Below are 14,077 nucleotides of genomic sequence, written 5' to 3'. Positions count from 1 at the left end.
TGTCATACGTTACCAAAAGATCTTGCCAAGAATGCTATAAAATTCTGATCACAAATAAAATTTCTGAGTCGGCTGATGGCTTCCATTCGGTCACTATTAGGACAATCTAGTGAGGCAACAGAAGAGAGCAAAAGGGGGAAAAAAATAAAAATCATTCATTGACGAGGACTGTGAAGATGTACCATCGCTTGACTGCCACACCATCTCCCATATGGAGGACACTGGAATAGGTGCCCCTAACATTGAAAGGCAGCTGAAAGAACTGAAAATAAACAGCCACCAGGTCCAGATGAAATCCCAATTTGGTTTTACAAAGAGCACTCTTCGGCATTGGTCCCACACTCAGCTTGCATTTATCACAAATCTCACACTCAGTGTAAAGTTCCAAGCAAAGAAAAGGTTGAGCTGATCAGGATCTGTCCTCGTAGCTGTGTTTCACCCCTAAAACACTTTAAACAGACAGCCTTCTCAACACAATGGAGCCATTTCTATGAATCAATGGTTCAGTTTCAAACTTCCAGGATCACTGAACTGCAAAACTACTCACTACTTTTATTTTTGTAGTGCAAACATGTTTTTATGATGACGGACTAATAGCTATGACAAACTCAATGGTTGGATGCAATTATGGAGAAGTCTAAAAACCCACAAAAATAGGTTGCGGACTGTGTCTTTATCAAATAGGTTGCGGACTATGTCTGGATCCTCATACTGCAACATAATTCTATTGAGTAATGTTTCAAGAAAGTATCCAGTCAATTCAAACAACAGAAAGAGCAATTAATGAGTGCCAATAATGATCTCAATGTCAATGTGACAAACTCTTCCCTTAAAGGTCACTGAAGTAATTGCAATGTCACCAGTTGTTCCAGTTTCAGAGAAACATTGCAGGCATTTGCCACAGAGCTTATTATAATGTTACTAAACACATTTTGTGCTAGCATCCAGTGATAATTTGGAGACTTTGATCACAATACCCAGAAGGTTTGACGATATGACTGCAGATATCTTTCATAAATTCTGGAACACAAGGATTCTCAGGAAATAATGCAAGGAAGATTAGAGTTTTCTGTCTCATTGACAATACAATCATTAAACATGGAGCACAAGCTCCAGTTTAAGGAGGATAGAAAGGAAATCGCTGTGCCATTTTCAAAGGAACAACTCCACCATTTGCTGTAAACAATTCAGAATAATACTTAATCCTCGACAGCTGTCTGAGGTATAGTACCGTGGTTGTCCCTAGTCTGAATCAATTGTCCTAACTACTGTGTCACTTCAGTTACATGGAATATTTGAAGTTGTACATGGCAGGACACAGAATCCCCTAACAAACAGAACACAGTATATCTTCCTAAATGTGGAGAGGTATGAAGTGAAGTAATGTTGAGGGTGTCTCAAGAAACTGTCACACAACCACCACAATTTATGATGTATATAAATGTCTTCAAAGGTCTCATATATTTCACAGAAAATACAATTACGCTAATGATGGTAGCACTGTCATGAGCTATTGCTTAATATGGCTGTCTTACAGTTTCTCCACACTTGGTACCAAAAAAGATAAGCACCATACTATAAAAAGAAGCATAAATTGCAAGAACAAACAAGATCCCATATTACTTAACAACACTACAAACAATAAATCAAATATTTGAGTGTTATTATCTGCCGTGAATTCAAGTCCATAAATGACACTGCAAGAAAGTTGAGAGTCATTTACAAAAATCTAGTCAAATTCTTTCAGAATGTTTTCTCTCTCTGGGATCTTTGTGAAACATCGCTAACAAAAGAGAGAGACGAGCTGAAGAATAGTTGCATACTTTATAACACATTTATTCAGTAAGAGTAGCAGCATCAAAGTTACACCACGAAACTCCAGTGTGAAATGCTAAAACAACAATGACGTGCATCATTGGAAGGATCTCTTTCAAAAGTCTAAGAATCCAGTTTCTAAGAAGGCAAAAAATATGCTATGAGTTCTGTCAGACACTTGCAGTAATGACTCAAATCACAAATAGGAGAGATACTTGGGTTAATAGAGAGCCACATTTTGGTTTACTATATCACTCACAAGCAGAATGAGAAATTTATGAAATGCCATCAACAAGGCCTCCATACGAAAATGAATATAAGAAAATATCACAATGGGAGCATGCATTCCAAGAGAAAGGAAGGACATAATAAAACATCAAAATAAAATTTTTCAACCGCACTGTATGTTACAATACTTATATTTAGAAAGATAACAAACTTTTACCTCGTCTTGCCAACTTGTCATGAACTAAATAAACACTAAGCTAAACTTCTCCTTACCTGATCCTTTGTGTGCAGCACCCCACACTTTTTCCAGCTGCCAGTTCCCTGTCCTACAGACAGCCAAATTGCCATCCTCACTGCCACTAAGCAAATGTGAGCCATTTGGAGTAAATTCGAGGCAATGTACAGTACCTATTGTCAAATGTAAAACAAAATTATGTAGATATTAGAAATTTAAAGCGCTTTACATACATAAATAAATATTCCACAGAATTTTCAGTATCATTCCATAGTCCCAATCTTATTCATATGTGCTGTAACAGTAATTAATTTGAACAAGTGGAAATATAAATCTATTTCCCTGTACAATGGTCCAGAAACACCACCATGTGTTTATCCACATAAATCTTTACGAAAAATATCTAGGTATACTGTAAGACTATTAAATTATGGAGTTAATATCTCAGCACAAACTACTGGATACTGATAATTGAGCTTCCCTAAACAATGGTCTACCTAAATTAAGTTGTATCCAAATAATCAGAATCACATGTTAATACATCCACAAGCAGATTGTCGTAGACATGTATCTTTTATAGTCTGATCTATCATGTAAGCCTGCAACTGTGCGGGTATATAATCGCTGAGGTGGTGGATGACATCTTAGATGTCAGTGTTCCACACAGAATACACCTGTTGTCACAACTGGTCAACTGATGTTTCAAGTAATAAAACTTGACCAGATACTAGTTAGCATACCTTATATGAAGAACCCGATGGAAAAAACGGGGTAAGTCCATTTAATTAGGAAATTAGTTTATAGCATATTCTGATGGCCAGCTGCCGGTACTGCAAGATAGTTAAAATGACTTTCAAATAATGTGGGAAGTCACCAAGATACAAAGGGTTCCACTTTTAGTGGTAACGGAAAGAATGTTGTAAGCTGGTCTTCTCATGGAAAGAACGAGGCATGTCCAGGATTTTCTTCCGCTGTTCATATTACTCCTGTTAGGTCAGTTGGGTTGTGAACAGAAGCATGATTGGTTGAGTTTCTTACTTTTTGGTCTTTCCTTATAGTAATAGCACTTAGTTTGAAGTGTGATAATAGTGTTGTCCTGTTAGCATCTTTAAAATGTGTGGATCATCACAAGATGAAGGTGAGAAGTCGTCTGTTAATCAACTAGGAAGAGAAAATATTATGGCAGAATGAGTAATGTTTGTACGGATCTTAGAGCAGCATGAGTTAGGTAGTGACTGCAAATACTCATTGCAGACCCCTCAAGAGAACAGCTTATCAAGAATTTTAATTTGCTAGGTAACTAGAATGATCAATCTTCCTACGTAACCATCTTAATTTCTGCAACATTAATTGCTCTTAGAAAGCCTAGGCAAGACAATTCCATGTCAGAGATTGCTCTTTCTGATATATTGTAAGAATCAGATGAAATGATACCATTAGTGAAATTCCTGTTTGCCAAGAGGCCATCTGAGGGATACTGGAAGGTCTCCCAAAGACAAAAGAGACATGCATGCTAAGTGGCCTCGGAAACTATCCAAAGAAAAGTAGGCTGCAGTTATAAATCACACAGCTGCATTTGTGGGGAGAAAGAGCAACTATGGCAAGGGGAAGACAGATGGAATTTATCTTCCAGAAGAAATACAGGTAAAAAAAAAAAATCCCATTAGTTATATACAGAATAATAACCTTAACTTCCTGTTGCAATGAGACACACCAGAAAACATTTAACAGAAAATTCAGTTTTGGTTTGATGACAAAGAAAACTATTGCAGGGTTACCAAAAGACTGGGTTAATGCTTTTGACACCACAAGAGAAAATCCAACGCCTTACAAAGTCATTACTGTTCAACACGAAATAGCAACGCTTTTAAATGCATTTTACAGAACAGAGTGTTATTCAAGACATGGCCACTCAGTGACACTCTGTTGTGAATGAATATAAGCTGTTCAAATACAGGATTACTTACAATGGATCCTGGACACCAGTAGATCTGAAACATTCTGGTTGTCTACAAATAGATGTCGAGCCTGAGTCTCAACCCCAGGGACCTAACATATTCTTACTCTCTCACTGAGTGCATAATAGTAAGCATTTTGTAATACAAAACTTTTTGTATTGTAAATCAAGATTATTTTTCATATAAATAATTCTAAAGGTACATCTTCAGGGATCCTGCCAGTACCATATGAAAAACATGCAGAGCTTCAAGAACTTAAAATAGTTTTGTGATCAAGACGCAAGAAATTTCTATTACAATCTACTACATAAAGAAGAAAAATCCTAGACCAACTAAACAACACAAAAGGGATGAAAGCCTACCAAAAATTGATGGACTTATCACATTCTTTTTGTGGCAAACACACTTTCTTTGCATGGTTAGTCTCTTTCATTATATAATATCAGTAGTTTTCCATTGTACTTTGTCTACAGTTGCTAAATTTGGCATTAAAATTATATTGGTTATACTCAATTGGAATGTTTTAGGTATTTTTTTGTAGTCTTGAAAGTTTAAATTTCCACTGCTGAAAAGTGTACAAAATGTGACTTATCCAGTTTTTTTCCGTGGGCTCATCATATGTGCTCAACATGGAACAAATGCGTCGGTTATATTTGGTTATTTATTCTCTTGCCAAATGAGCACACACAAAGTACGGACTGCACTGCATACATAGAGCCATGGATTTTCTAGAAACAAATACTAAATGACTGCTTAAAATTGAATCTTTCCTGAAGTTCCATTATTTAGTCAAAGTAAGTCCACTGGCTGCAGCTTTGGCCAAAACTTCAGCAATGTGTGTAGCTGGGCACAAATTGTACTTTGTTAATTCATCTATAGTCAACACCAGTGTCACAAAACATCAGCTTCTAGGTACGGCCTGATGTAATCTTGCCTGCCAAAGTAATCACTGCTTGTGATTTTCAAAAGATTTTCAGTGGGATATGTGGCTGCATCATAATAGTGAACTGTACAAGATACAGATCATAATCAGTACTGGAATTTGCAATGAAGTCCGAGTAAGTTGCCATCTCAACAACCAATCTCAGGAGTATTGATAGTGTTAGTGTTTGCTGTCTGTGTGGGTGTGTGTGGTCTTTCTGTGTATGCCCCATATACCAGGTTTTTAAAATTTCATTGCACCATCCTCTGCCATTGCATTTCTGTCTTGAAAAGGAAGGATGTGCACCTCTGGCTGCTTTCCCTTGAGTTTTTCTACTGGGACTCAATAAGTGTTAGTGGGTTTACAAAATTTTCTGAAATGTTCCACACTACGTCTCACCAAGTTCAGACGTTGTCTATCTGTAAACCTGGCATGCCCCTCATCATCAGCTCCTATACAGAATCAAAAGTGTGGAGGAGTATATAAATGCAGAATAGTCGGTTCCGCAGATCTCCGACAATCCATTCTACAACCTGTTCAGGCCAGAGGAGATAAAGAATATTGATTATAAATAACAAACACTTTAAGAGTGGTGGGAAATTGTAAACAGTATAGTAAATGCTATTTTCTACCAACTGTACAGCGAACATTTCTCTAGACATCGGGGCAATCCACACAACAAGCTCCGAGCAAGCACGAAACACTATTCAAGTGGTAGTGAAAATGTGAGTAATGGCATAATTAGTGAAGTACTAATTGCAGCAATGCCGGCTGAAGCAATGCATTACAGAACAGTGTTGCCACTGCCAGGACTACCCACACTGTCGACTCTCCTTGGACACTGTCACATTCTGTTGAGGTGCATGCACTGTAGCAGATAGCGCCTGAACAGACACCTTTATGCTTGGCAGTGAATTAATTGTAATTTTTAAAAATGTGCTGTAACAATTTTAATTGTATCAAATCGTTCATTTCCTTGAGAAATTTGTAACATTACAAGAAGACAAAATGGAGACAAAATTCCAGCACTACCACAAGCCACATTAAAAGTAGAGCATACTACTCCTAGCTTCAAAAGTGTTGGTTACTTCCTTAGAGAGGAAAACGGGATACATTTTGGAAGCCTGGAAAGGAGACGCAGGTCATTGAGACTGCATGTTGAGAGAGAGCCACCTTTAATTAATTAGAAAATATGAGAAGTGTGAATCATACAAATTTTAGTTTGCTATAGAAATCATGCAGAAATCTAGCAAATTCTGTAGACTATACCAGTATTAGGAGGCATAGATCTTACTAACAATAGATGTAGTCACTGTCAGTAACACTGGGAGTAGGCCAGGACTGGCATAACAATGGGCTGTTGGCAGGAATCCTTAGGTTAGGTTCCTCTTCCATTACATCCCCACACAGTATTCTGTTATGAAGTTCAGTGTTAAGGTTTTTGATTTTGTTTTTGTCAGTCTTCAGTATTTCATCTTTTTAAAGAAATTTTAGCTGTAAAATGTTTAAAATAATGAAAAAATTTCATGATGTCATTTTATCAAATACCACGTAGCACAGTTCGCAGATACATCCTGTGATTAAGAATAATAATCAAGAGAAACTATTATTTGATAAGTTTGCAGGGTCCACAAACAGACTGACTGTAAGTGTAGCACCACATAAGTCTTAGCCCCATACGAGATCAAGATCCAAAGTTTCTATAATTTAACAAAAGTACAGTAGAATTTCGCACAGATTTCAGTTACAGCATAGACTGTTCAATACAACATAGGGCAAAAGATGCATATAGAGTGAGCATATGTTAGAAAACTTCTGAACTAACACAATTATACAAACATATACTACATAAGGGCTCCATCAGCTCTTTTTCTGAACAAATATTACCTCATATGTAACACAAGCTCTCAAATACACTCCTGGAAATTGAAATAAGAACACCGTGAATTCATTGTCCCAGGAAGGGGAAACTTTATTGACACATTCCTGGGGTCAGATACATCACATGATCACACTGACAGAACCGCAGGCACATAGACACAGGCAACAGAGCATGCACAATGTCGGCACTAGTACAGTGTATATCCACCTTTCGCAGCAATGCAGGCTGCTATTCTCCCATGGAGACGATCGTAGAGATGCTGGATGTAGTCCTGTGGAACGGCTTGCCATGCCATTTCCACCTGGCGCCTCAGTTGGACCAGCGTTCGTGCTGGACGTGCAGACCGCGTGAGACGACGCTTCATCCAGTCCCAAACATGCTCAATGGGGGACAGATCCGGAGATCTTGCTGGCCAGGGTAGTTGACTTACACCTTCTAGAGCACGTTGGGTGGCACGGGATACATGCGGACGTGCATTGTCCTGTTGGAACAGCAAGTTCCCTTGCCGGTCTAGGACTGGTAGAACGATGGGTTCGATGACGGTTTGGATGTACCGTGCACTATTCAGTGTCCCCTCGACGATCACCAGTGGTGTACGGCCATTGTAGGAGATCGCTCCCCACACCATGATGCTGGGTGTTGGCCCTGTGTGCCTCGGTCGTATGCAGTCCTGATTGTGGCGCTCACCTGCACGGCGCCAAACACGCATACGACCATCATTGGCACCAAGGCAGAAGCGACTCTCATCGCTGAAGACGACACGTCTCCATTCGTCCCTCCATTCACGCCTGTCGCGACACCACTGGAGGCGGGCTGCACGATGTTGGGGCGTGAGCGGAAGACGGCCTAACGGCGTGCGGGACCGTAGCCCAGCTTCATGGAGACGGTTGCGAATGGTCCTCGCCGATACCCCAGGAGCAACAGTGTCCCTAATTTGCTGGGAAGTGGCGGTGCGGTCCCCTACGGCACTGCGTAGGATCCTACGGTCTTGGCGTGCATCCGTGCGTCGCTGCGGTCCGGTCCCAGGTCGACGGGCACGTGCACCTTCCGCCGACCACTGGCGACAACATCGATGTACTGTGGAGACCTCACGCCCCACGTGTTGAGCAATTCGGCGGTACGTCCACCCGGCCTCCCGCATGCCCACTATACGCCCTCGCTCAAAGTCCGTCAACTGCACATACGGTTCACGTCCACGCTGACGCGGCATGCTACCAGTGTTAAAGACTGCGATGGAGCTCCGTATGCCACAGCAAACTGGCTGACACTGACGGCGGCGGTGCACAAATGCTGCGCAGCTAGCGCCATTCGACGGCCAACACCACGGTTCCTGGTGTGTCCGCTGTGCCGTGCGTGGGATCATTGCTTGTACAGCCCTCTCGCAGTGTCCGGAGCAAGTATGGTGGGTCTGACACACCGGTGTCAATGTGTTCTTTTTTCCATTTCCAGGAGTGTACAAAATTCACTTTTAGCTTACCATTGTGATGCATCAACATGCCCGTCTCTTTCCTTGTATGTAGATCGTACAGGTAGATAGTTTCATCAGCACCTCCAGATGCCAATAACTTCCCACAGGTAGTCACACATCTTATACTAGCACGATGAGAATGGTTAGCAAAACTCTGCACTAATTTGTACTTCTGAAAAATAAAATAATAAATCACTAATAATATATTTAGTATTGCATACATTGTGTGTGTTGTTCTGAATCATCTACAACATCCTGATACATATGATGTTGTTGATGACGATTGGTGCTCAATGACATGGTTATCAGTGCACATACAAATTCCCAATCTTTTCACAGTCCAGTCTCGTCACATTCCTGAATATGATGAAATGATGAGGACAGCACAAAGAGTTACTTCCCGGACAGAGAAAATCCCCAACCCAACCGGGAATCGAACCCCTGACACCGTGATCCAGAGCCAGCAACTCCAGCCACCAGCCTACGAGCTGCGGATACATAGGTAGATCTGCTAACAACTACAAATCTGTACAAAAAGTCCCTCAGGAACTTAGCTTGATAGCTATGGAATATAATGTCAGCTTTTCAATCAAGGCTAAATCCACAGTATTTGAAAGAACAGAACCCCTCCCCACACACACCCACACAAAATTGTACACAAAGATATACAAACCACACTTAAAGTAGAAAATATTAATCCTAGCATCTTTGTCTTGTATCGGCCTCACAACAGCTTTGTCCCTCTCAACCTAGGGCCTGAGGGGATTTGCCGCCCCCCCCCCCCTCTCCTGATCCTTCTCAGCTAATCCCACTTTCCTCTATTAAGAAGGAGTGCATAGTTCCAAAAGCTAGGATTAGTATTTCTGATGTTAAATGTATCTTCGGCAGTGTTATAAATTGCAAGCTTAAAGTGCCGGTGACCCTTTCTGTATTTTAACAATTTTGTCAACTGAATTCACCCTTTTATATAAATCTATACGATACAAGAACTTCCACATTTGTGAACATTCACTAGTACTGCTGCTGTGTCACTGTGTGTGGTCCTCAAGCTTATGAATTTACCATCATGAAGTGACAGGTCTACCAGTAGAAATCCCCGACCATTCCTCTAGAGTATAGACTATTACAGTAGGTGCTTTGAGTTGGAATCTGGAAGTCCTATTGATGAGACTGTATGCCATGTATATTACAGTGTTCAATTTAGATTGCAAAACCAGATGGAAAAAACTGAGGATGTAATCCTGGTCTTCTCAAACAACAAGCAATGCACCTTGCTACTGCAATATTGGCCAGTCCAGAGTTACCTGGCTCTGCAATGCCCTGAGACAACCTAATAGGTGTGCCGAGAATAAAATTGTCTCTGACATGGCCCAGCTAGCTACTCAGCTCTGCTGAAGGACAATCATTTGTGTTCCCAAGCACATTGTACGAGTTGGAAGTTGTGTGCATTCTATAAATCAGGGAGTGCAATGACTCACCTTGTGTGCAAGGTGATGATGGCTCATAGCCTGCAAATAGAGATTAGTGTGAATAGACATGCAGTACAAAATAAAGATATGAACCAGGGCTTATATGAACATGTCCATCTGCACTGATAACTGAATATAAAGATGTAGTAAATTAACTGCTGAAGAAGCATGTGTAATATCTTTATGAGGTCACACTTTGAAATGTACCATGCCCAAACTCTCAAAAACAAAAGTGACATCAAAACCATCAACTTCAGTATTTCTTTCTTCAAACACTTTTGTACAATAGTTGGTTCCCATGTGATACAGAAAACTACGCCTGGTATTTCTGACTACATGCTGAAACTAAAAAAACAAAAAGTAAGTTGGAGGTCCACATATTTTCAAAAATGAAAAGGAACTTTGTCAGTAACATGCCTGAATAACAGCACAATGTTCTCCTTAACCCTCCTAATACCACTGGGGTCAATATGACCTCACAAGCACATTGAAAATATGTACCTCCCTTGTTTCCAAAGCTATTACTTTGAAAATATAACACTTTCTCCCTCTGAGTCAACTGTATCCAATGATGTTTTGCATTTACAAAACATTTTTTTTTTTTTCAGTGAGTACCACTGGGGTCAATAAGCCCCAAACCTAAATTACTTTTTGTTTCTTGAATGTAACATTTATGAAAAAGAATAATGAATGTTACATTGAATGGCTTTAAGGTATGTTTTTATGGCAGTTCATTAAAATACAGTCAATATATTACATGTAAATTACTTGGGGTCAATCACATTTGTCCCCAAAACAGGCAGCAGAACTGATCTCCATAATCATCAATCTATTTCACATAGCTGAATTTGTAGCAAGTTTTGAGGGGATTTGTAAGCAATGTGATAGCGCAGGAAAAACTAATGACATCATTCACATGGTGGGGATCAAGCCTCTTGAAATGATCTGTGGATGACAACAGTAAAACAAGAAAACTCCGTCAAAACAAAAACTAACACCACCCCTACTAGGATTGGGAAGGGGGAGAAAAGGAATTCCAGTAAAAGGTACATAGTGCACCACCAGCATTTTCTGTATTTTATGTACAATGCAACAAACTCCCCAGAGACTTGTTTGCTATCTAATAAAAGTTTTCTGAATTTACTTCGCAGTTTTATTTTATCTAACCTAACATTCATAAAATATGGCAAAAATGTAGACATGAGGCTATGTGACAGGTTAATCTTACCATAAGTTCTATTGCATATTCACAGAAGTTGACTTTGCAAACTCACAACCAAATTATTATCTTTCTGTGTAACCTAGACCTTGAGCTGCATCACACATCAGCCTATTAAATGAATCCATCACATTTCGGGAGGGGGGGAGGGGGGAGGCAGAGAGGGCACTGTCAATCTCTAGCTGGATTTTGGGTGAAATTATTTAATTGGATAGATAAAAAATCTACTCTCCAAGCGGCTGCAAAACACACACACAAAAGACTGGTGTGATTGGCAAGCTTTCAGAGCCAGAGGCTCCTTCTTCAGGCACACGGGTTGAAGGGGAAGGAAGAAGGGTGAAGGAAAATGACTGGAGAGGTATAAGAAAATGGTAGATTCTGGGAAAGTCACCCAGAACCGCAGGTCAGGGGAGACATACCGTACGGGATAAGAAGGAAAGACTGATTGTTGGGGCTGCATTGGACGAGATTTGAAAAACTGAGAGCTTAAAGGTGGAAGACAGGGTAATATGCAAGACAGAGATTACTACTAAAACATTATGCATGAGTTAATAAGAATGAGTAAGCTAAGTGAACTGTATTTAATGGAAGTGGGAGGGTGTGGTGAAAAATTGACACGAAAGACAATGAAAGATGTAGAAAACTAAAACAGAGTGAGGCAAAGAGTAGTTACAGTGAAGAAAAGATGAAATGGAAGTAATTTACGTAAATTAAGGCCCAGTGGGTGGTGAGAACCAAGGACATGTTGTAGTGTTAGTTCCCACCTGTGGAGTTCTGAGAAAATGGTGTCTGGAAGAAAAATGGGCATAGGGAGAGGGTATATACTGGCAACTCGCAATATCCTGTTGCAGAGCACGCTCTACAACATGACATTTGTCACCTTGGTGCCTGTTTCACCACACGTGCCATCTGGATTCTGCCCTCGGACACCAGTTTCTCAGAACTCCGCAGGTAGGAACTAGCACAACATGTCCTTGGTTCAAGCCACCCACCTGGCCTTTATTTACATAAATTTCTTCCATCTCAACTTTTCTTCATTGTAACTACTCTTTGCTTCACTCTGTTTCAGTTTTCCACATCTTTCATTGTATTTCCTGTCTACTTTTCACTGCCCCCTCCCCACTTCCGTTACGTACAATGCACTTGGCTTACTCATCTTATTAATGTTGTAGTAGTAATCTCTGTCTTGCATATTTCCCTGTCTTCCACCTTTAAGCTTTCAGTTTTTCAAATCTCATCCAATGCAGCCCCAACAGTCAGTCTTTGCTTCTCATCCCGTACGATAGGTCTTTCCTGACCCACAGTTCTGGGCGACTTTCCCAAACTACCCCTTTTCCTAGACCTCTCTAGTCCTTTCCCTTCACCCTTCTGCCAGGAGAATGAGCCACTGGCTCTAAGAGCTTGCCAGTCACAACAGTCTTTTGTGTGTGTGTTCTGCCGCCACTTGGTAAGTAGATATTTTATCTATACAGTTAAATAATTTCATCAAAAATTCTTTTCATTGTTGGATTTTGGGTGGAGTATTCTTGTTATTAATGCTACCAAACATACGAAAAATTAGGAAATATTAGCACACAGTAGGAAGATATACATTTTCATCAGCATGTACATATAGTTACAGAACAATCCAAATAAATAAAAAGATTGTAATGACATATTCCCTGGCATTGAAACTTGCAACCAAAAAGTAATCTTAGAATCAAAGTTAGGCCATGGGCTCCGCTACAGACTTGCCAATCAGTGCAACGTACATTAAACAAAGAAAGAAAAGAAAAACTAGCTTTTTGTTGCATCATGTTCATTTCTGCAATCTTGAATACGCTTGCTAGCCCTATATAAGTCTAATAAAGAGCATGACCTAAGTAACCACCTCCAACAACTATACCACATATATACCAAAAATATGAACAACATCCACAACTGAAACTTAAAAATAAAAATGTCAAACAATGGAAAATATGGGTTAGAATGGCAACAATTTTGGAAAGGACAGATTGCTACGCACTGTAAAGATAACATGCTGAGTTGCAGACAGGCACGATGAAAAGACTGTTACACATTAAGCCTTTCGCCAAAGCCTCCATCAAAAGGCTTTGGGCGAAAGCTTAATGGGTAAGTCTTTTATTTAAGCCTGTCTGCAACTCAACACGCTATCTTCACTGCGAGTAGCAATCTATCCTTTCCATAAATGTAAACAAAATCATCACAAGTTCCATACATGGAACACACACCACCACACTTCAAAGAGCACCCCAATGATCAAACACAATATGGTAAGTTTGACAAACACATATAGCCATTGGGGTGGGGAGAGGGTAGGGGGGGGGGGGGCTGGGGGGGGGGGGGGGGATGCGGCAGTGTTCACAGCTGTTGCGCTGTAGGCCGATATGAATAACAACTTGCATGTTGAACAATGGGAACTGAATATGAGAGATCGAGTTTCGGTAGTTAATAGGCAATCAGAACGCTAATTCGTAATTTCCTAAGGTTTGTAAATAAAGTTAGTTGGTGTTTTAATCTATTAGGCTAGAATTTAGTCACATCATAGGAATTTTTGGAAAAAATTGGTGATGAGGCAAAGGAATGATGAATGTATATCTCAGGCTACACTAAAAATAAATCTATCATGGAACTCATATTTTTAGCACTGACATTCATTGGCTTCACAAACTCTCACACAAATTATCACATTCCAATGTAACCCAGGCCTTGGGCTATGCTACAGGTCAGTCTGTCTGCACACCTAGTTCTGTTCTGTTCTCATTCATTACGTCGCCACCTCATGTCCAGGTTGTCACATTCCAACATAACCTAGGCCTAACGTTGTACTATACATCAGTCTGTCAGCACATCTACTTTTTTCCAGTCATCAAAGAAATAG

The 14,077-nt window shown here is 40.2% G+C and overlaps 1 protein-coding gene across 1 annotated transcript in view; it reads right to left on the bottom strand.

Annotated features, from left to right (window-relative positions):
• LOC124789517 (p21-activated protein kinase-interacting protein 1-like) overlaps positions 1 to 14,077 on the bottom strand; it is a 60,545-nt gene that overhangs the window by 34,540 nt on the left and 11,928 nt on the right. The window contains exons 2-3 of the mRNA XM_047256906.1: positions 8,518 to 8,680; positions 2,317 to 2,451 (exon numbers count right to left, since the gene is read on the bottom strand). Of these exons, the coding sequence (XP_047112862.1) occupies positions 2,317 to 2,451; positions 8,518 to 8,680 (298 nt within the window). The remainder of the gene's footprint in view (positions 1 to 2,316; positions 2,452 to 8,517; positions 8,681 to 14,077) is intronic.

This window comes from Schistocerca piceifrons, chromosome 3 (genome assembly GCF_021461385.2).
Source record: "Schistocerca piceifrons isolate TAMUIC-IGC-003096 chromosome 3, iqSchPice1.1, whole genome shotgun sequence".
Classification (NCBI taxonomy): domain Eukaryota; kingdom Metazoa; phylum Arthropoda; class Insecta; order Orthoptera; family Acrididae; genus Schistocerca; species Schistocerca piceifrons.
This window is presented reverse-complemented; position numbering and strand designations above follow the sequence as displayed.